Source organism: Poecilia reticulata, linkage group LG6, assembly GCF_000633615.1.
Source record: "Poecilia reticulata strain Guanapo linkage group LG6, Guppy_female_1.0+MT, whole genome shotgun sequence".
In the NCBI taxonomy this organism is placed as follows: domain Eukaryota; kingdom Metazoa; phylum Chordata; class Actinopteri; order Cyprinodontiformes; family Poeciliidae; genus Poecilia; species Poecilia reticulata.
This window is the reverse complement of record NC_024336.1, coordinates 30,170,650-30,194,942: the sequence shown is the minus strand read 5'-3', so window position 1 is coordinate 30,194,942 and position 24,293 is coordinate 30,170,650. Positions and strand designations below refer to the sequence as shown.

The 24,293-nt window shown below is 38.2% G+C and overlaps 2 protein-coding genes across 4 annotated transcripts in view; both read right to left on the bottom strand.

Annotated features, from left to right (window-relative positions):
- The window catches only part of lonp2 (lon peptidase 2, peroxisomal), a 32,803-nt gene extending 30,548 nt beyond the window's left edge, over window positions 1–2,255 (bottom strand). For both annotated transcript variants that reach the window (XR_001776738.1, XM_008412572.2), the window contains exon 1: window positions 1,934–2,255. Coding sequence is in view for 1 of the 2 variants with exons in the window: in XM_008412572.2 (XP_008410794.1) it covers window positions 1,934–2,166 (233 nt within the window). In the remaining variant the exon portion in view is untranslated. The remainder of the gene's footprint in view (window positions 1–1,933) is intronic.
- A 6,385-nt stretch (window positions 2,256–8,640) lies between these two features.
- Window positions 8,641–24,293, bottom strand: part of il34 (interleukin 34) — a 62,225-nt gene continuing 46,572 nt past the window's right edge. For both annotated transcript variants that reach the window (XM_008412570.2, XM_008412571.1), the window contains 6 exons: window positions 22,908–23,011; window positions 21,876–21,953; window positions 21,601–21,678; window positions 14,364–14,471; window positions 11,738–11,921; window positions 8,641–9,310 (listed from right to left, as the gene is read on the bottom strand). In XM_008412570.2, coding sequence (XP_008410792.1) covers window positions 9,225–9,310; window positions 11,738–11,921; window positions 14,364–14,471; window positions 21,601–21,678; window positions 21,876–21,953; window positions 22,908–23,011 — 638 coding nt within the window. In that variant the 3' untranslated portion in view covers window positions 8,641–9,224. The remainder of the gene's footprint in view (window positions 9,311–11,737; window positions 11,922–14,363; window positions 14,472–21,600; window positions 21,679–21,875; window positions 21,954–22,907; window positions 23,012–24,293) is intronic.

Here is a 24,293-nt window from a genome sequence, read left to right as displayed (position 1 = left end):
AGGAAGGAATGAGGTATAGGAAGTGAATGAAGGAAGTGAATGAAGGAAGGAATGAAGGAAGGACTGTTCCCTCCCAGACGTTTCAGAGCAGATTCTCTCATCAGCTCCAAATGTTCCCAAAATCCCTTTAAGCCACTAAATGTTGGACTGAATCTGACAGCGAAGCTGAAGACAAACTGAGCAGGAAAGAAAGAAAAACACTGAGATACAAAAACCTCCACAAAATGAACAAATAATCAAAACAGAGTTAGGTTCTGCTCCAGGAAGCAGAGGGTCTGCCTCTGGTTCTGACCGGGTCAGAAAATTATCACAAGCAGCAGGTTTGATCTTCACAACGCTTCTGTTTAGATCTCAAAATGAAACTGGATGAATGAATGAATTAAAAGAAAAGTCTACAGAATGTGACATTTTTTATCCGATTAATAGTCTGAATAATCAACAGAAGCGTACACCAAAGGAAGGATATGATGTTGCTTTTTTTTTTTAAGGAACTCATTTGTTTCTTTGTATCCTTTAATCCATTTCAAATACTGTTTAATAAAATGCTTTTTGAATCTGATTAATTGATTAATCATCTGAATAATTAATAGAATAATAATTTGCTGAAATGACCGTTAGTTGCAGCCCTGGATGAAGATGACTGGTGTTGGTGGTGAAAGGATAAACCAACAGGAGCTCCAGCTACTGAGTAACCAAACGGAGCGAGACGCAGCTGATAAAAAGCTTAAAGTCCACTCCTCTGTGGTCACCTTGAGGGAAAATGCCACAGCTGGCCTCTGGAAATTTCTGGAATAAATCGCTTCCCACAGCAAAACAACAAGTCAATTAGGAGCTTCCAGTGTAACTCAGTGACAGGATATAAAAGCTGTCTTTTTATTGTGTATTAATATAAAACCTTTGCCTTACCTGGACAGGAGAGTGAACCTTCTGCGAATTCTGAAACTTTCAGTGCGGTTCCGGATCTTTAAACACCATAACTCAGGTTTAACGAGTCCCAAACTGCCTTTAATACGATTTCCTCTCTAAAAGTTGCATGATTCAGTCCAGATGTAACCAGTTTAAGACTTGTGGTTTCTGACCTGGACTGCATCAACTTTGGTAGAGCAGATGAAAAGAAAAATGTTAAATTACCCTTTGGTAATTTCACACACTGCTGAGAACATTTAGGATCATTATGAGACACGAGGCACTAAATCCTCTCTGATTGGGCGATGAATCATGGTTTACGTAATTATTTGTCTTTTATGTTTTTTGTTTGTGTTAACTTTTATGGGGGTTTTGTTCTGGTTATTTGTTTCCCTACGAGCCACATTTTTGTAATTTATTTGTATAGATTCATGACTTAATTTGTTTTTGTTACCCATTTTGATTCATGTCTGTTTTTCTTAATAATTAATTGATTTACATTTGTTTTACGATATTCTACACTTTATCTTTTCTGGTGTTTATGGTTATTTTACTTATTTATTACCCCTATATTTAGTTCTGTAGTATTTTATTTTTAGACTGATTTTTATGTTTTTGTTTTGTTTTTATGTATGACTACTTATGATGCCCTTTGTTTTATTCATTCATGACTCTTATTTATATTTAGTTTTTGAGGATATGCATTACTATTTTTAGGCATATTTTTTTGTTTTTTTTATATCTTTTTTTAAAATAATTTTTTAAAAAACTGGTTTATGACCCATTTTTTTTCATTTGACATGTCTCGTCTATACTTTTCTTTTTCTTTTAGATATTTATTTGACGTGGGGGTTTTACACCCTATATTTTAAAGTATTTATTAGGTCTATGATGAAAGTCACTTCATTAATTTTTGGTCACTGACCCGATGACCTGTTACGTCACAGCCCCAGACCTGACAAACCCCAGGTCGATCTGACCAGTAACCCCACCAGTGTCTCCAGCTGAGCAGCGGACTGGTTCTTACTGGTGAACCGGCGGCAGAGGGTCGGAGTCCTGTTCGGGGTCTCTGGTGTTGGGGATCACTCCGATGATGGTGCTCTTCAGGGAGGTCCCTTTCAGCAGCCGTTGGCCCACTAGCTGCATGTTCCGCGGCGAGTCCACGCTGAACCGGACCGTAGAGCCCGGCAGGAGCACTCCTTCGTGGGTCAGCAGCAGCGGCAGACGGTTCGGTATCTGGATCCCCCCGGCTGAGGCCATTTCTGAAGAGCTTGACCGAAAAACAAGTCTCTGTTTACAACACCGGGTCCTGAACTGTCGCCACTTCCGGGTTAGAACTTTCAAAACAAAAGATTCGACAACTTACAGCTATGTGAAAATTCTAGTGTACGGCCAGCGCGGAGGGACATAATACTACGTAACGAGAAATCACAATATCTCGCGTTGAGTTTTCTGCCTGTTCCTTATATTTTTACAGCAAAGGGACTTTATTTAAAAATCATTTAAAATTGTTTTAAGTAATAAATTATTAATTATTAAATGTTTAATAGTAATTTAAACAAACAAAATTTAAAATATACAATTATTCTGCTCTCTTTAGGAAACAGACCACCGTTATGCTCCAAGTTCAGCATCTTTTTTTCTTTTGTTTCTTTTTATATGGGTGACATAACAGATTACCTCGCCCCTTAGAAATACAGGGTTATAGCTAAAAATGTGCCTGGCTGTGTGCTTTTAAAATCAGCTTTAACTACAGATGAAAAAAAATAAAAATAGAGGACACACTGACTGAAAGTAAACAACAACACACACTGTTAGGGTAACAGTTTATACCAACTGCAGATTTAAATATATATATATATATATATATATATATAAAAGCTTTTTCTCATGAGTGAGGTTCAGAAATATAGACTCTTAATACTTTTTTTTACTTATACTTGGGTAATTTACACAAGTCACATGATCAACAACTGGATATCGCCACTGTCGCAAAACACAAAGAAGACAACAGGAAGTAGTTGGAGGAATGTCAGGGATCGTGTTTTTTTAATGATTTATGGCATGAATAAACTTATTTGCTTGTGATTTTAATTGCGTTTCTTATTCAATGGAAACAACACAATTGCTTGTGCTTTTTCGACATTAATGGAATGTTGACAAAGTTTTGCGGACATATGTAATGGAAACGCAGCTGCTGTCGCTAAGTTAGCAACAGTGCTACTGTCGTCCTGACCACAGTCACCTGGAGGTACTTTTTCAGGTTCATTCAAAAATAGATATCCATTTTTTTGAGATAAACAAATATTTTTCTTACACAAACAATACATTGATTATTAATTAAATGTATTGAATCAAGACACAGAGTTAGTTGATAAAAATATTGATTTATTTTCATAAAAGTACTGTCAGAGTGTTACACACTTCCAAAAACAACAACAAAAATTCAATATCTTGTGTATAAAACAATAATCTGTAAGACCGCAAACATGTTTTTGCAGGTTTTTTTCTCTGTTATATCTGAATCAAGCTCCTACACAAACAAAAGCACTGACATCTGGTTTCTGAAGCACGAGAAAGAAACACTCAGACAATTGTATGTAGAAAAAATATACAAACATTGTTCTTTGTGCACATTGTTGCATATGTATTGTTGCATATGTGGACCAGCTTAAAATTGGACCTGAATTTAGTTACATGTCAGGACTAAATGCAGACTGAAGTTGTAACTTATGCAAACAGAACCATGTCACATAAAAATTTAAACCAAACACAATGCGAAATGTGAAGCTAGCAAGGCATTTCAATAACTTAAATTCTGCAATAAACATTTCAGCTCCATCTCTTTATTCTGATTTAATCCAACATGCATGAGCAAATATTATTCCTGGCTGCTGTCTTACAACATGAACTGTTTGTGTGTGTGTGTGTGTGTGTGTGTGTGTGTGTGTGTGTGTGTGNTGTGTGTGTGTGTGTGTGTGTGTGTGTGTGTGTGTGTGTGTGTGTGTGTGTGTGTGTGTGTGTGTGTGTGTGTGTGTGCGTGTGTGTGTGTGTGCAGGATTATTTTTCTCTTTTTCAAAGCCGGGGATAGCTTGTGGGTTGTTTAGAAACCAGCTCTGCTTCAAACTGTGAGAAATAGCAAACAAAGTAAACCAAAGAGTAACACGGGGGTAAGTGAATCCTACAGTAAAAACCAAGCAAACCAGCTTGACGGGATTTACAGGAAATGAACCATGCAAGAAATCCAAAAACAACATGGTTTAAGAGTTTAGACTCCTGGTCGTATGAGGGTGAAGCTAAAATGTGTGAATCTGATGCAGACAAAACATAAATATAAACTTTAGTTGTTCAAATGAATCCTCTCTTGTGACAGTGGCTCACATGCAGAAGACAATCAGGATGGAGATGATTTACGTGGAGCTGATGTCTAAAATGGCCAGTAGAGGGCAAAAGTGAGCAATCAGAAGCGGCAACAATTGCCGTTGGGTGCTCCTGTTACTGCCTGTAACCATGGTGATGCCAGCTGTTGCCCTCCGGTGGCCGTTCTAGTCACGTCTGCTCCCTGAAAATCACCAATTTCTCCTCTACTTGTGGACAAACATTACCTTTAGAGTGCTTCACATGTTATAAAACCGACTTTATCAGAAGTCATACTCGAGTGCTTCTGTATTCGCTTTACATTTTTATAAAATAAATTATTTATTTGGAATAAACCGAAACAGAGAAACAGGACTCTCTCAGGTCATTTTCTGAAATGTTGTGAAGAAAGTATAGAATAATAAAAATTAAAAATGATGTGATACAAACTCATTTATTTATCCTAAAACATCCTGAAATTACTTCTGTTGTGCATTACATTTCTGCAAATATAACCCAAGAATTTTTTTTATCCAATGTAAGTTATAATTTTTCAAATTTGCAGTTGATTTATTATGCTACATAACTGTAGTTGAAAACAAGCAAAAGGAGGCGAATGGAGCCTGAAACCAAGAAAAAAACCCATCTGTGTAACACGGTGGTGACTGTATTATGGAGTGGGCTTGTTTTATTGCACATGATGTGGTTCACATGGACACTAACATCTTTATGTTCTGTTAAAGGTGTTTTTATACATTTCTTTTTGCAGGGTGAATTCATTCATTATACATCGCAAATATGAAACAATATCAAAAAAGAGGGAAAAATACACAGTGAATTTAGTTTTGTGCGCCACGTTCTTGGTTTTAAAAATCATTGCTGATATTGACCTTTTGCACGTGACGTCACGCTCTCCAGAACTCCGCCCACTCCGCCATGATGGACGTCAAAACAACCAATGAGCTCCTTTAAAGCTAGTCTAAAACAGACATCTGTAACCTAATATCGCTTCTATTTAGTTGATTTCACTTAAAATATGGTCATAGGATGGTGCTGCGCGATCGGCTGCACAGATAAAGATGCAGATCAAACTTGCCATTTTATCTTATAACTTTTAATGAAGAAAGATACGGCGGCGATGGACAGCAGCTGTCAATCAGTGACTGGCAGCTGTCTATATTAATGATTGTCAGCCCTCGGTGTAATCGTGGATTTGCAGGGAACACTTTTTAAAAGTAAAAAAAAAAAGTGTAGGTTCATGTACTTAATAAATATGATTAGAGAAATATCAAACATTGCTTTATGGAAAAGGTGCATTTAACCATTGGCAACAATGGAGACAATGCCGCACCGTCATGTAGCCTAGCATGTATGGAAAAAAAAACTGGCTAGCATCTTGTCTTTAGTACGTTTTTAATGTTGCTCTGGTGTGAGGGGAAACGCTGTATTTGATAGTGATATAAATCTTGTGGCGTGAATTCAGACGAAGTCGGTAATTTGATCAACACGTCAGGAGGGAGATAGCATGGGTCGGTTAGCTAGCTATTACAGCTAGCTATTTATATGACCCCCAGCCAGGTGTGTTACGCTCACAGACAAATTAGCTCGACTCGAACAAGTAGAAGCCATGTGTAAACTGGCAAAAACAACTTTGGAAAACTATTTTAGTCGCTCTGTTCAATGCTCCCATCCCTCACTTCCGACGTCCATCCTGGCGCCTGAATGATTTGTGACGTAGTCACAAAGGGTCAATACATTGAAATATAAAAATAAATAAATCATTAAAAGCCTCAAAATTAATGACATTCATGCATGACAGGTGGACAGAAGCCTGGATTTTTTTTAGTTTGACGGTAAGCAGAAAACCAACACCGTTTTCAACCATGATGAGCAAACTTTGTTTACACCAAATAAATTTATAGTGCTATAGGCGATCAGGAATGCCAGACAGTTCTGGATTTCCTTTAAATTGTTCCCTGTCTGCAGCTGAAGAGTCAAGATCAAAGATTGCGATCTGATCCACGCAATCACTGGGTTTATTGTGCTCCAGAGCATTAAGTAAAACACCACAGAGTTGTATAGCTGAATTGGAAACCATTATGTATTTATTCTCAGCTCTTTATGCTGTCAAATCAGCCCTGCCAAAACCAGACCTGCCCAGCTTTCTCAGCCCAGATGTTACAAATTTACTGGTTCCTTGTACAGATTAACCTTTTGCACCAACCCGACCACCTCTGTCTGTGCACATTAAGTCATAATGCACGTTCATGTACTAGATAAGTCATAACATATACCATCGGGTTGGCTCGGCACTCTGTGTGTGAAATAAATAATAAGCAAACCTCCAGCTGTGAGCAGAAACTTTATGATTACACAAATTCAAGAAAGCCAATTATATCCATGAGGCTAAGCAGAAAGTATTGCTGCAGTAAAACTGAGGCTCTGTTAAGGGTGCAAAAGATTAACAGTGGTTAAGAGGTTCCTTTGTATTAACTATGGAGATATTTGACCTCTGAACTCTCAGTTATGTCTTTTAGGAGGTTTCCAATAGAAAAAGAGTCTTATTCTGCGTTTTTTTTTTTTTTTTTTGGTTAGAGCTTCTTCAGATGGGGGTTTATGAAGCGTGATTTAAGATTGTTTTTACCTGTGAGATTATAAATAAAAATTTATCAAATCGTCTATTTATTTTGACAAATTTCTTATGACAGGAATCATCCAATTAATGACGATTCCCGTCTGGATTGTTATTTTTAGTATTTTCTCCACTATTTGTTCAATGAGAGCATCAATAAATATCAATAAATTGGAAAATTTCATTAAATGCATTTACTGTGAGCAATTTAGTGATAACAAATCACACTTTATGTGACTTATGTCCTGAAGAAGTGAATTGATAAACAGTTTTCAAGAGTGGTATTTGTGCTTGTGGGCCTATTGGAAAAACAAAATCTTACCAAATATTTCTGGTCTAGTTTCTAGTGCAAATATCTTAGTACACTTGAAATTAGATAAAACTAACTGTCAAGTAACTTCTCAGCAAGATTAAGTAAATAATTCTTTAATATAGATGAAAAGGTTCTTGTTCCACTGGCAGGTTATTTCACAAGACATTTTTCCATGTGTTATAAATTAATCTGCCAGTGGAACAAGAACCTTTTCATCAGTATTAAAGAATTATTGACTTAAAACAAGCTCTATAGCTTGATAAAAAGTCTTGTCTTATTTCAAGTGTACAAAGATATTTGCACTGGAAACTAGACTAATATTTCTCCGCTAAATTGCAGTGAGTCTCAAAAAGATGGAAGAGATTACAGAGAAGAGGACGGCGTACTGGAACGTCAGGAAAAAATGGCCGGATTAGCATCACCTGATGCTGGACGGACCTTCAAAATGGGACGTCTGATTTAACAGTAAATCCTTCATTCAAAGTAAATCTGTAATCCCTGTGGATCATTAACAGATCAAGGTGCTGCTGCTGCTGCTTTCAAGTTCCTTTGGTCCACATTCGTTTAATATCTGTGAATTTGAAAAAAATTCTGGTTTTGAAGAGATTACAATTCAATTTCACAGTGTAAACGCTGTGAAATTATCACAAATTTCTGGCTAGAATTTGGGGTTTTAATCCTCAGAAGTAAATTTTTTTGCCTGAGAAGAAGTCCACGTCATCAAAATCAGTTTAAAATTTGTTGAGTACATGGAGTTTGTCCTGACTTTATTTAGGTAATAAAGCGTAATCGCTGTGACAAAACTATCGCTTATAGCTTTATTGCTAAAAATGACAGCTTTTATATGCATGATGCATGTCAGTCTAACGTACTGCCAGCCTCTAAAAGAGTCATGGGAGAGTCTGCAGACATAAAGATCTAAACAACAACCAGGACAGATGAAAACTTCATAGTCAAAACTTTAAGAATCAACTGATTACTTTTGGGTTTAGTTTCTCATTCTGCTCAGGAGCCAAAGCTTTTCTGTAGGTCACTATATTGAAACATCAGTCACTTTACTTGCTGATAGCTCTTTTCTTATGGCATCGTGCTCTTTCCTGTCACATCTTGAAACTTCAGCCGAAGATTTTAGGGAACTCTGACGTCTTTTTTATTAAACTTTCAGTCAGAAGACTCTCTAGTTTCTGCATCAAGACCAAACTTGATGCTTGTCTTGTTTTGCGAAGGCACCAGCTTGGTTTGTCTCCAGATTCCTTTCAAAACTCAGGAACCTCAAACGAAACTCGGGTGCCAATTATACGTCTTTCACCATCATTTTCCACAAACTCGCCTTTGAAATCATGGCATACCTGGTAAAAACAAACTGAAACAGATTTCTGCTGAACACGGGGCTCGGTAAGAAGGAAGATAAATATGCCGTCAGTGGACCAAGTTCGTTTTTCTTCCTTTTTTTCTTTTTTACACAAGATAAAAAAAACATAAATACATAAAGCAGCGAATGAAAATGAACATACTTTTTTGGACAGCTCTTTGATTATGCAATCCGGGCCTGTAGCACAGCTGTAAAACATTTGTTTTTAAATAACATGTTATATCGGGATGTTTGGCTGTGGTACAAAGTCTGTCTCTTTCTGTTAGCCTCTCGATGAGAAGTTCCTTCCCAAAGAATCCATCTCAGAAAACAATGCATTCATCATCGTTATTAACATAAGAAAACATGAACACATCTGATGGATGAGTTACCAGAAGCAGGAGACGTCCTGAAGGAAAAGGTCCGGCGTCAAAGCTGAAGTCCTGAAGGTTCCTCTCAGAGCTGAGCCGCATTTCGGCTACATGGGAAGTCCGTACGCTACCAAATGAAGCACAGGTGGCGTCGCTATGCCAACATGTTCTCACCGCTGCATGGTGCCGAGGTTTTCAAGTCTGTACAATGATCTTGGCTCTTTTTGGAAATTACTTGTTGAAATGGGTTTTACTGTGAATCACTGGAGTCTCTGGGCGGCATCAGCGTGGAAATCACCACTCTGCAGGCTCCGTGGGCCTCGTCTCCAGTTCTGGGCTCGGCGTTTTTCTGCCTTTCTTTGAATGGGAGGCTTCACAGTCTGAAAAGCAGAAAAAATAAACACATCCATGTTATCAGTAATTACAGTAAATCAAAGCATTATTTGTGCAGGTGCAACCTGACTGCAGAAAGAGCCGGTCTGCTTTTAAACCATGTGTCAAACTCACAAAGCCAAATCTGGCCTGCCGTAGCTTTTTATGTGGCCAAATTACATCATTAAGTCCTTTCAGTTTTTCACAAATCTGCGAAATTCACACAAAATCAACAAATCTTCACATTTTTCTCTGATTTCACAGCAAACATTCTCAAAATTTATCAAAAACATTGAGTTTAAGTGACGACTATGGACCAAATTTTGGCATTTTTAAGGACAAAAATTACAATAATAGTAACACAAAATAAATTGGGCAAAAGATAATTTTTCCAAATCAGTTTCGCTCGATGTAAAACTTATGAAACTTTAACAAAAACTGCCGGTGAGGTAGAGATGGGGATGTTAGGGATTTCCGGTGAGCGGATGATGGATTTGGAGCTGTAAGGAAGAAGGAGGGCTGGTGTGACAGACGAGGCTGGTAGGGATTTTTTAAGATGAAAACAACAAATTAGGATGGTTTCTGAATTCATACAGGAGAGAAAATCAGGAATAAATCCCTCTGACGTTTCCCAGAAAACAAACCTGAACAATTCCCTGGATATATGGATGTTTAAAAACAGCGTATCAGTCAAGATCAAAGTGCTGTGGCATCATCAGAGATGTGCTCCGATTCCTGAGACATGCCAAAAATCTTCCCCAAAAAAAATTCTGCACACTGTCCATCCATCTGAAAGTGAGGCAATGCTGCGCAGCATCTGTGGGGCCTGGAAATCTGGAGCACATAAGGCTGCGGCGTTCTAACGTGCGTCTCCTGCAGGTGCTGGGTGTCGTTCATGTCAGGACCTTAATCTTTTACGTTCAGATTGAGCCAGAGGATGGGCTCCGACTGGAGGCTGTGAAATCTCCTGATGTTCTGATTGAGATTTAAGATGCTCAAATGGGTCAGCGGCTCGTATCGGGGATATCCAGAGACGATTCAACAAGTTCAGCAACAACAAAGAATAAAAATGAGCTCAGAATCAGTAAATTGGGACAATGTTTTGAATAGGCCAATAGCTTTTTGTCATGTGGGCCTAAATCGTCAAGGCAAAACAAATTATAAATTTTAAAAGCGAAAATCACCAAAAATGTTGATTTTTTTTTTTATAACCATTAAATTGTAAAATAAGCTTGAACTATTTTAAACACATTTTTTGTAAAAACGGGTTTGCAGATCAGAAATTTCAAATGGTTTGTGCTTGTTTTCCTTCCCAAATGAAAGGCATCCAGTTTGCATATTATTTTGGGCTTGACTGAAGAAAACTGAAGAAATATTTATCATGTGTTCTCAGCAATAACAGGATCTGGGTCAGTATTCATTTGGAAACACTTGCTGTACTTGGACGAGTTTTGGCTGCCCCAAGGTATATTTTAGAGCACAAGTCAATGAATAGATGTGATTCTGGTTACCATGACAACAAAAGGAAACCAAGAAGCTAGGAAAAGATGATCACTTTGTATTGCATCTGTGATCAGAGGGCTGCAACCACCCACCCCCAAAAAATTAGTCCAGGGGCCCCACACCCTTGTTTTTATTAAAAATGGGGTACCACCCAGGTTTATGCATGTGTGAGATTAGACAATAAATACTTAATAATATGGTGAATTCAGCTGAAATGTAATATAGCAACAGGACCCGACGGTATTCTTGTTCTTCCTTTTTAAATCCATCCTTCAGGGGTCGGCCTGCACAGATTAAAAGCCACATGAGGCACGAAACTGAGACGCATGACTTCCTGATCACACATGGTCAGTCGCCACATGTTGGGGGCCTCAGAAATGGGAAAATGAGGAAGACCTCAGCTCTACTGCCCCCTTCACCGGTCAGCCTTCAGTGGAACTGGTGTTTCGTGTCATGATTGAGAATCTGCTTTGAGGTGATTGCATGTGATTGGGTGACGATTGACAAAGATGGATGGCTTACTGCAGCACCTGCTGAGGATTTTTTAAAAAGCGAGTGGACCTTTTTTGCAAACACTTTCCGGTGGCAGCTGTCCAGATGGTCCTGAGTAAGGCACCGTTCAGGACGTCAGGTTACACATTAACATGGCTTTGCGGGAACCTGCAGGCACAAAATCTGTCCAGATGGCCTGGCAGAGGCTGTGGCCCAACCTGGAGCATCAAAGCATCGGATCATCTTTGATCCCGAGCTGGAGAGACACTCACAACACTGGAGAGCTTGGGGGGAAAAAAACCCAACCATAACCCCACATGGAACAGATCAGGATGCAAACATACATTTTCATGTAAGAAATCGGATAAATGTTGATGCGTGTTTTATGTGCCGGAGGGAGCAGCTTTCATTTGGTTAAATGTCTTCCGTGTTGAACTCACAGTCCTGAGAAGATTCTGTGCCGGAAAAGCACTCCCAGAAAAGGCAGCACATGGTGTGGCACAAGTTATCCACCAGGGATTTTGGAGACGCGAACCTCCAGCTGGACTCCGGCACCCTGTCGGGCTCCTCCGTTAACTGATCCCAAATGTCTTGGATCGTCTCTGGAAGCTCCCGCTGGAACACCTGGACACACCAAAACAAACACACACACACAGCTGACAGGCTTTAAAATCATGAGTCACCTGACAAACACCAGGAAAATAAAAGTTATATTACAGCAGCCATTAAATCCCGGCAATAGCTGCCTGTTCGTAAAAGGATAATTTTACTTTTTGCATGTTTTTATACTTCCAATTGAGTCTCAACTGCTTCCAAAAGCAACCTAACCACTTAAAAAAACAAAAAAACACCCAGCCGATGTATGGTAATAAGTTAAAAGTTTTTTGATGAGCCGTTTGAAAAACCTCTGCTTGTTGAGTCACATCCCCTGGGCAGTGTGCCGTTACCTAGCAACCCCAACAGAGCCCAGGCCGTTACTTAGCAACCCCAGCAGAGCCCAGGCMTTTACYTAGCAACCCCAGCAGAGCCCAGGCCGTTACTTAGCAACCCCAGCAGAGTCCAGGCCGTTACCTAGCAACCCCAGCAGAGCCCAGGCCGTTAACGTAGCAACCCCAGCAGAGTCCAGGCCGTTACCTGGCAACCCCAGCAGAGCCCAGGCCGTTACCTGGTAACCCCAGCAGACCTCCACCCATCACCAAGTGGAGTGGGCGATATGAGCTTAGAATTTTATCACAATATTTTGTAGTAGTATTGTAATAATGATAAAATTGATGATTATTAACAATTTATCTTTTTTCATTTTTAGGTAACTGCTTGTCGAGTCATTCATGACGCCACAAACATAAATGCTGTTCTTGAAAAACCTTTATTTGACATAACTTACTTAAATAAGTGTGCTTTCTATCACTAAACTGCACAAAGAAACTTAATGTAATCATATTTTCTGATTTACTGATATTTAATGATGCTCTTGTGGAAAAACAAATTGCTAAATAGTCCCAAAATAGAAAAAAAAAAATCTAATTTTTGTCAGTTTAACATCAACAAAATTCTTAACATGACAAGAAATTTTTCATAACAAATGATAAACAATCCGATAAATGCCCACAACCTGAGTTCCAGGTCAACGGGTTTTACCTCTGTATAATGGCTGCTGGAAAAGACAAGTGTCTTGTTGTTTTTTGTTGGCTTGCCTTCCAGAAACAACTTGCTGCATTCTTATTGGTTGTGGAGGACGCTCTACTAATGCTTTCAAAAATGTACGGTTTTTGAAGCCGTTTTCACATGTGAATGTAAACATTGAGTTGGGGGCGTGGCTAGGAGCAGCTTATTTGATTTAAAGCAACAACATGCCCTAAAACAGCTCATTCTGAAAAGAGACCAAAATAGGCATTATTGATCAAGCTAAAATATCATTAAGAATGATTTAGTGTAAAAAATGTAACAAACATGTCTTGGCTGTCCTAACCTGTTCACAGAAGCATTATTGGACACCTTCAGGTCGATCTTTAATAAACTTCAAGCTGCTGCTCAAAGTATTTTTTACTCCTGAACTTTGGAACCAACTGTATGAAAACATTCCTGCGATTGGCTCCTTCAATTTTAATTCTTTTTATCTGAAGCCGAAATGAGTTTTAACACATTTGTCTGTAATATTTTTTCTTTTTCTGTGTACGAAACAAACCAGAGAGTCTGGGCTCCACATTCAGAATGATTTCATACAAAAAGACTTTTAAGGAGGCGCAGGATGAGGTTCATTGTGAATTGGTGCTAAATAAATGAACTGAATTTAATTACATTTTAAGGAGGACTCCATAGTTCTTTCAGAAATGTAATCTACAGTTTTAAAATAACTAGAAGATTAAAAAACTCAGCGTTTAATGTGATTTCAGGTCATTACTAGTACTGCTCATGACAAACAGATAAGATATTTCAGCATTGTGACCAAGGCAGTCTGATATCATATTGTTTGAGGGAGATGAAAGTACCTGAGGTCAGGGAAAACATTCCGGGCCAACAAAAGAGCCTCTATTTTGCAATGCTATATTTGTCTGTTAAACAAATCATTCACTAAAGACATGGACAGAAGAAATACTTTCAACTACAAATCACGAGAGGATGAGCGAGATATGAATCCAGCATCAGAGATGGGATCAGCTTTGCTCCAGACTCCTGTGTGCTGCCGTCTGCAGGGGGACCGCGGTGATTAATGCACGTCCTGCTTATGGAAAATAGTCTAAACTGGATTAAAATATTGGATTTAAAAATAAATCCCAGCACAGATACGCAGTTATAAAAGGAAAACCTGCAGACAGAACTGGTATTTATTCCCTCATCTGCACTTTACTGAGTAATCAGGCGCTGCATCTTGTACATCTTGTACATTCACCTCCCCTGAACTCTTGTTTTCAATCATAAACAGAAGCTACACTTAGGTTTCCATCAATAAGAGAATTAGTTCCCGATATTAAACAGATTACATCAATGTGACATTAGTTAGTGAATTGGTTAATTTTGGGAGAATGTGAGCGCAGCTGCGGAGCAAACATGTGAACTCTGTCTTACCTCAGGAGGATGCGACTGAACAAAGACTCCCTCAGCATCCCTGAACCGTCTCTCCAGCTCCGCCGTGTACGGACGCGAAGGATGCCTCTCCGGCAATACCCGGATGATCTGAAAGAGGAACCCATTTTCAGTTTATAGCTTCTTTAATTTGGCATGATCATTTAGTGATGGAAGAAACATAACACTCAAGAAAACCTGTTGATACATAGTTCCCACAAGTCTGAACCAGAAGTGATTCACCATCTAGGTGGGCAAAGCATACATAAACCATGGCTTCAAGAACAACAAAAAGAGAGTACCCAACTAATAGCTGTAATGTACTTCTGTTGTTTATAAGTTGGATAGGAATAGAGAGCTAGTTCTAAACTTGTGACTTGCTGTTTTCATAGCACCTCCATAGCAGCTGTCATCACAGTTACCTGCGATGCCTACCAAGATGGCTGTCAGCTACAAAGTTCCCAGAAGTGTGACGTCAGATGAGAAACACGCATTTGCTGTCAGATGGAAATGTTAAGTTGGATTTTATTCTCCTGCAGATCTCCATAAAAATGAATGGTTGCTAAGTAATTATTTTTGTCTTAATTGCTCAACTCCTCCTCCGCTCTAACCTAACCTGTTCAGGACTTTAAGTCCTGAGAGACTGAATGTAGACAAACATTCATGTTTCTCAATTCATACGATGGTCTTTTTATGCTGTAATCAGCATTGTTTGCCATGTTCTATTGGTACTCACATTTTTATTACAACTAAAGGCATAAATGGAATAACCTCTGGTTTACTCAATCACCATAAAGTCTTTTGAGTGTGTACAGAGCAAAAATGTCAAATTTTACTGTTTGAAGGTCGAGTACGTACTGTTTTCTGATACTGATGATGGATTACTGTGAGAAACAAAAAGCTGCTGAGTAATGTAAGAAGCAGAGTCTAAAAAAGCTGAGTCACTGGTTGCTATGGTGATTCCGCTCTATTCTGTTTTTTTCGCCCCCCACAGGAGACAAGAAAGTAAACCGCAAACAAATGGCTGTCGTTTAAAAACTGTAACTTAAATTAACCAAAAACTTGAACCGAGAATGTGTGAACGTTCTGCTTCACAGGCAGATTTCTACCTGTGTACGTTTTTTTTAAGTTGAAGATGTGACGTGATAAAAAGTCCCTCCAATTCCAGTTTGGTAAAAAAAAAATAAATAAATAAATCTGATATCTAATAGGAGTGAATCAGAGTCTGGGTGTGAGCTATCTGCACTAAATTTTGTCAATTTGGCAGAAAAATGTAAGACCGACATCAGTGAGAGTCAGACACACTGAATGAGAGTAGACAGGATAGTTTGATGTAAACTACCCTAACACCCATATGGAGAAGAAACTGTGAGCATTAAAATAGCTTAAGTTTAGTGAACTTCATATTTCACAGGGGCAAAATCTCTAAAGTGTTTGAAATCATCATACTCTAAACTGAACAGGTGAGAAAAATCATCAAACTTAAACTTGTGATTGTGTAAAACCATAAAAAGGTTTTGAAACGACAATGTGGTTCATAAAAGTCCAATTTTCTTTGAACTGTTTAAATATCAAACCGTGTTTCTGCTGGAAAGTGAAGTCGAGCTATGGAGCTTCAAAAAGCGCACAGTTTTCACTAAAATCTCATTAAAGTCAATCCAAAAAATGTTTTTTAGGCGGAGGAGCAAACCAGAAACCAAAAGGTAGACGGTAGGGATTGTAAAATATTTAAGAGGGCATTGTCAAAAATGTTGCTTTAATTACCTGCAAAAATGTAGTTTGAATGAGGAGCATTAATAAATACAAAGAAATAGGAAATATATATTTACATTTGTGTCACCATGACACTGTTAATGTGCTGCTTACATGTAAAAAAAACAAAAAAACATTTATTGTTCTAAAACCCCGAAGGCTGACATTACACAGATAAGGAACTCATTTTTTTTCACCAAGGAAAAGGTGTGATCATATCATGTGCTTGCGAAACCGACTGTTAGTTTTAGGACAAAGTGGAGATTTAACCTGGAGCCACGCCAGCAGCAGCGTCGGCCGTTTCAAACAAGCCGCGTGACAGAAAGCCAGACAGAGGATCGACTCTGGAGAAGATAAACGCATCCTCGAGCATTAATCACGACGGGGTTCGGAGGTTTTACACATTCCGTTTATTTGAACCGTGTTAAAGAGCCTGACAGATGATTCGCTAAGGTGCAAAATGGAAGAAATTAGCTGGCAGATTGATTGGCTTTTTAAACAGCATCTAAAAACAAAAATAAAATCGGTGAATTCCTTGTAATAAAACAGGAAGTTACTAGTTTGGAACATGAGTTATACAGAGTCAAAATGTTCCCACAACATGTTTACTTGCGCAACAGGAACCACTGGAGCGCAACATGAGTTTCCATGTTTCCAAAAGCAAAGAGCAATAATAAATCCTGGAGATATTAAACACTCTGCGCTGGACTGATGCGCTGCAGCTGACTGAAATAACTGATCAACTCACTTAGCTCCAAATACCAGCCGCTATTAGGTTACGCGTCAGTCAAATGCAGTTAGGGGAAGTTATTTTTCATAAGTGGTCTGAATTTATGCCGGTAATTCCTGACGTGTGATTCTCAAGAGTGAGTCACAGAGCCTGCCAGAACAAAGAGTCACATTGGTTTATTGCAGAAATCTGGAACATTTAGAGCAGATTTAACAAATCACTTAATGTATTTTGGAAAAAGAAAAAGGCTTTGTTGATCCGGCGAAGGTGGGAAAACTGGTGTGAGCTGCATGTGCTGGCATGCAGAGACGGATAAGGATTAATCGGTTGGGTTAAAAACACGAAAGAATAAATCACTTCTGTCTGAGATGATCTGAACGGGTCTGGCTCCACCACTTCGGCTGGTGTGTCTGTTTAACAACATCTTTCCCTGCCGTCCTCTAATCAAAAGTTAGACATTTGATTTTACACAACATTTTAATCAGAAAGTGGTCTGTACTTTGACTGGGCCACTTTAATTGGATGTTTTTCTGCTTCAGTCAACCTGTTGTTTGGGATCATTGTCCTGTTTGGGCCAAACTTCACTTGTCAAATAATATTGGTTTCTTTTCCACTCAATGCAAACAATATGCGCAAAAAAAACCTGGCAAACCATTATACATTATACTGCCACCGCCGTGCTTCATAGTTGGTGCTGATATGTTGTGTTTGCAAACGTAAGTCAAGCTGCGATATCGTCACTTTCCTAAAATTATGGCTGAAGACACTTTTGCCAAAAGTGATTTTGGAAAGGAAAAAAAAACCTGCCACCTCTTTTTTAATGATTTTTATTAGAGAGAAGAAGTCTATGGTATCACATTTCCACCAAAAATCTTGAGGAGCCAAATAAGGAACCACAACAGTGCATTTTTTTAAATGAGTGCATAATATTTCCATTTATTCACAGACCAATTAATGCACCACTGCAAGTAATAAAACATTCCCCCTCCAGCTGGTGTATTTCAAATTAAAATTCAAAGATCCCAAAGAGAAATTAAATGCTCTTGTACCTCAAATTAATTCAAATTCCTTATAGAGTCAAATCCAGGCACGTGCAGAGGGGGGACCTGGTGGGGCTTGAGCACCTGCCCTTTTAGCTCCTTGCCCCCAACTGCCCTTTTGGTCAAAAAGAAATTTTTCTTTTTTTTTTTTGGTATTATTTCCTAAGCCCTCTTCTGACACATAAAAACATGTGCTAAAATTCTTTGCTTTTTTGTTTCTTTTTTGTGCAACATAATAAGCCGGTCACTTTGTTACCTTTGACCTTTTGCCCGTGACGCATGACGCAGTTGCCTCTCTCACAGTGAGATAAAGCGGCTAACTGGAGCTCAACGTAGCGAACGTTCCAGATTACAGAACAGATTTTGGTGAATTAAAAAAACGTTTTTGGTGAATAAAGTGGAGTAGACTTGCTGCTTGTCAGATGACGGAAAACGTTGAAGTATCGTTTCTGCTTCAGCTCGGAGTCGCGGTTTAAGCAGAGAGGTAATGAAATACGACAGACACTGACAGGCCTCTGCGTCTGCCTTTCTCTGAAGAACTACTGAGTGAGAGGACACAGCCAGGTGAGGAGAAACTGTTCTTATCTATCGATTCAGTATTTTTATCATACAGACATTAAGCTGTTGTTGTTGTGCTATTAGCTAGCCGCTAGCTAACGACTTTCCTAGCAAAGCAAGATAACTAAAAGCTTCTCCCCTGTATCGTAAATTATATCAGTCATTCTTTAGTATTGCTTATGCAATAGGGACACATCACCCGTCCAAAACTTATCATCTCCATAATGGATATATGTCCGATCTTCTAATTTCCTTTGCTGCATAATGTACATTTCATTTATTCTAGCGTTAGATAAATGTATCTTGAAGGAGAATAACACTTAAATAATTGTCCAACAAGGATATTCATTTAGAATTAAAAATAACTCACCCTGATTTACCATGATAGATATAATGAATGTAATAAAAGTGCGTCATTAGTGAAGGGGAAAAAAAACTCAACCCAGACTTTAAGTTTAGGGTCTGGTTCTCAGAGTATGAAGTTAAATTTGTTTCCTAATTTTTCAATGGAAAAAAAAACTAACCTCAGTTAAGTAAAATAAAACTGTAATCAAAACTTTTGGAATTGTAATGATTTCTTTTTTTAAAAAAAAACAAAAAACATTTATTTACACACATCAGAAATCTTTTGTTGTGATTTTAGGCCCTGCTCAACACGTCATATGAGAATCACAAGCAAAACTTCTTCTTTTGTTTTGTTTTTTTCTGCAGTTCCACATTAAAGTTTGATGCAGCTCTGCTTTCCTGAATGGACCGTCTTCATCTCCACTGCAGCAAACAGGCAGATCTTTTTATTGATTACAGTCACTAAAAGGTTGCATTGTGCCCTTGTTTATATTTTTAATAGTGTAATTCTGTAAAGACAAAATATGTCTGGTGGTCTAAATCTTGCTGAATTGCGGGTTTGAATATTGAAAAACTTTCCTATAACAAAATAGACCTGCAGAAAGAAATTACTAATAAAATATCTTACATATGCATAGTGTTATGCTCTATATGAAAATGTTCGTTAGCTTTGGTTGTATATGTCACATTTTTGTAATTTATCATTGTTTATTAAACTCTGAAAGCTGAGAGGCTGTTAATATTCTGTCCTAGAAGGTGGTTAGATGGGCCTTTTTTTGTTGTAGAGCACCTGCTGCCCCTTTAGTGGCCTCTGCACGGCCCTGGTCAAATCAGAAAGAGAGCCGCAGCTCATCTTATTGACTAGAGGGAGGATGTGTCATGGATTTAAAGCATAGAAGGAAAAAACAAAGAGGAAGCAGAAGCGTACAAACAAAAAGTGTATGGAAAGGAAAAACTTTTTGTCCCTTCTTTCCTCCGCCGCCTCCTCTTTTTTTTTATTTTAGGCCAAAATCAGATCAATCAGAAACGTTTCGCAGACGCGCCCACTAAGCAGAGAGAGCGACTACAAGTTTCCAGCGTTTTATCGCTCACTGTGCTGCGTTCATGAACCGGTGAATAAATGAGCCAAGTTTATTTGTGTAGCACTTTTCAGCAACAAGGCAGTTCAAAGAGGTTTAAATACAGTCATCATTTATGAAACGGTAAGCATTACATTTTGTCAAATACCATCATCAAAATCATCAAGCAAATACACTTCAAATATATTGATCAGTTTTCCAGTTAGTATGACTCAAAGGCTAAACGCTAAACAGCCTTAATTCAAAGTGAATCAGTGTTTCAGCTGTTTTGCAGTTCTCTGGAAGTTTGTTTCAGATGAGTGAGTGAGAATACCTGCTCTCTCAATAAGTGTGGTGATGCGATTGGTTACTAAGCTCCTCAGTGTTTTTGGCAGGAATGTTATGCCATAAGAGCCTTTGTAATTCAACCCTGTGAAAATGCCAAACTTGTTCAGCCTTTTCCTAGTTGCCCCGTCATGAACTTTAACATTCAACCTGCTAACTGAGGCATGTGGATTCTGAGATGGAGCTCTCCGGGTTTCCTGTAATTAAACTGGGTCACCCAGTCCTGGGAAGGCTGGCAGATGTTTTAAATACTTTCCTGTGGTGAACAATCTCCCTCTCTGCAGAATGATGAACTTTGAATTGTTGAAGCAGTAGTCTTATAATGCTTCCCACATTGAGCTCCTTGCTGATGTTTTTCCATATTGGACCATCTGTATGCTCCAGAGCAGAAAACCACCAAAACTCTTGCTTTTATGGAAATGTTCACACTACCTACTGCCTGCTATTTCCCCCCCTTTTTAGATATTGTGGGAGTAGCAAGAATGGACTTTCCTCTTTTCAGTCACATCTTTTTCATTTTGGCATCAATAAATAAAAACAGAGTGTGAATAATCTACACACCCATATTAGCTCAGATTATAACGATAAGATTAGTTTCCATTATACGCAGATGATACACTGCTCTACATTACGATATCACCTACTGAACCTTCAGAATCACATAAAGATGCTTACAAAGTTGGCCTTCTATCACCTGAAGAACATTTCCAGGATTGGAGGACTAATGTCTCGGCGAGATCTAGAGGAACTGCCAGCTCAGAGAATAGATTTTAAAATACTGTTGGTTCATAAATCACTGAACATCTTAAAGATCTGCTGGTGTTGTATGAACCTTCCAGATCCCTCAGGTGTTCTGGTTCTGATTCTGCTCTGCATCCCCAGAACCAGAACCAAACACGGAGAAGCAGCATTCAGCTTCTATGCACCACAAATCTGGAACAAACTTCCAGAAAACTTCAAAACAGCCGAACCACAGAGTTCCTTTAAAACTACACTAAACACCCATCTGTTTAGAGCTGGCTTTGATTCATAACTGGAACATTGATTAATTCTAGTCGTCATTATTCATTATTTGATGAATCTTGGTCATTTTGGAGATGACATTTGACAGAATGTGATGTTTTTGCTTGTTTGGAGATGAAATTTGACAGAATGTGATGTTTTTGCTTGTTTGCTGTCCCCAACATAACTGGTTATTGTGTTGCTTTTATCATGGGAAGCGCTTTGAACTGACTTGTTTCTGAAATGTTCCAGAAAAATAAACTTGACCTGACTTAACTTTGTCTCTGTGGAAAACAGAGGGACAGAAACACATCCCAACTGTCTCTATCCTGTTAGCATTGGCAGATATTCGCTAAACGTTTGTCGTCGTGAAGTTTTTCAGTGCCTATATAAACTGAATGGAAACGTACCTTTTTTAAGACGCCTTGGTTGACTTGAAACCACAGCCTCTGGAGAACCAGCTCATCCAGTCCTTCCACCTTTAATTTCTGAAAACAGGGTACAGTTGGCATATTAAATCTCAAAATTAGAGGCATGAAACCAGACCCCCAGCACAACAATCCTAATTTACATTTGAACAGGGCAGTAAATTTGTAGAACTGAATGTTCTGCATGCGCTCTGATACAACCACACTCTGCACCAAACTGAACTCTGCGGTGAAATTATAAAAATCTTGATTCATACCATTTTGCTGATATTTGACAGCTTAAAGATTTCCTCGTGATGAACTCGGATGAAGTAGTTGATTGGAAAGTTGTGCTTCTGCAACAGAGAGACGGAGAGAAACCTAATCACAAGTTCAGATAAAATCCTTTAAAATGTCTGTCATTAAATCAAGAGGAGAAAAGTTTCAGAAACGTAAATGTTTAGCAAACTGCAGCTTCAGGTTATGGTGCTGCTTGACTAAAAGCTTCAAGTTTACGGTTTCTGGAAACACCTTTAGCTTCCTGCTGTCTGTGTGAACACCAAGGATTTATTGTTTAGTTTCTACTTCAAATATTTTATTACACTTTAATTAATAAAAAACTCACAAGTAGCTTTTTAGCAAGATACAGGAGCTTATTTTAAGTCAGTAATTCCTGAATATTGTTAAGTATTAGTTCTACTGGCAGATTATTTCACTTGTAGGGAAATGTCTTTGTAAGTGAAAAAATCTGCAATTAATTTTAGAACAATATTGCTGAAAAGTTACTTATAAGTTAGTTTTGTTGTATTTTAAATTTACAAAGCACTAGAAACCAGAGTTGGATTTGATTAAAATACCAAAAATTTCCACTTAGCTTTATATTTGGGTCCATCTGATGATGTAATTTTTAAATATTAAATGATTGATTATTTGATCAGTTACTCACTACTTGAGTAGACCTTTTACCAAATACTTCTTCTACTCTAACTTTAGTCATTTCTTGGACGAAGATATTTTACTTTTACTCGAGTACAATGTTTGGATACTTTACCCGTCTCTCCTAAAAACTAGACAAAAATACTTAAGATTTTGTGTTTTTGTGGTGAACTTGCTTGAATTGTTTTAATGTTTTAAACCGTTTTTATTGCTTCTTTATTGACCCCTTCATCACATGCAGTAAAGTTTTAGGGTTTTGAACTGTTTTGCATCCCAACACCGTTTTAGAGGTAACCGATAACAGACGAAGGATTTTATTCACGCTCATCGCTTCAGGATCGGCTCCGGTCCATTTTTACGTCGCCTCGTCTTACCATGTACCGTCGCCTGTGGCTCAGGCTGTCGTTGAGCGTCTTGAGGGGCGTGCACATGCTGGCGGGCGTGGAGGCCATCAGAACGGGAGCCATCAGAAACAGGCCTGCAAGAGACGGGACAGATGGAGGATAACAGTAAATGTGCGACGCGTGCAGCTCATGCCTCCAACACCTCGACTTAACGGCTGGAGTTTAATCTCAGTGCTGTTATGTTTCCCGGTACATCTGACCTTGAGATGATCCAGTTAGTGCAAATGATTGATAATTTGATCAGTTACTCAGAACGAGTAGACTTTCTGCCAAATACTTTTTTTACTCTTATTTGATTAAAGTCCAGAAATCGTCACAGAGAAAGAAAGACAACTAGGAAGAAGAGCTGCAACTTAATTATTATTTTAGTTATCAATTATTCTGACAATTAGTCGTTTGAAAAAATAGCACATTTACAGATTTTTCATTCAACACCATAAACCTTCGTATACAATGTTGGAATTACATTAAAAAAGCAAATAAATAAGTAAATCCCCCTTTTTAAACAAGAAAAACATTTTATTGCCTAACATACATTTGTTTTTAACTGAGTGAAGCCAAAACTCAAATAGGAGTTTTACGTAAAACATATTTACAGACAAAGGCAATTTTTAAAATCTAAAATGCAAAATTAATATATTTTTTTGTACAGTTTTGGACTAATTACTACTGTATTTTTTCTGTCTGTATGCTGCAGTTAGCAATTAGCCAATCACTAAGTTCGTTGACAATTATTTCAGTAATTAATGAAATTAATAATTTCAGCTCTAAATGTATCGTGTGCTTTTCTTCCCTCGACATTAGATGGAAATAATTTGCAAAAACAAAAAATATTGCGTGCCAACATTTCTCAAACAGGGTGTACTTACTTAAACTTTATTAAAACACAACCCTGTGTAGTGTTGCTTTAAAAAAAAGGAACAAATCGTCCATATTTTTACAGTGGTCATACCCCAATAAACAGACGGGACGTTTCTGACAGGAACAAATAGATAACGATCCTGTTGTTTCCCCGGTTAAAACCCTCTGAGGTCATATGAGGGCAGCTTTTAAAAATCTGGAAAAAAAATCTGAAAAAGCTTCCTTCATAAAATTATTAACCAAAAGAGTGAAAAATCACAAATTACAGTCCGAGGACCAAAACAGAAACATTTTCAAATCAAACAATCTGGACTTGCTTGATTATTGTCTTAAGACAAATGTTTTTGAAGCACACATTTTCTGTTTGCTAAAAATAAAAATATGTTTTGATAATGTGGCCTGCCAGTGTCTCAATGTTTGTGACTGATTTTGTTTGAAGGAAAATCCACATGAAACTGCTGGTGATGGAAATGAGGAGCATCTTTAATAATAATA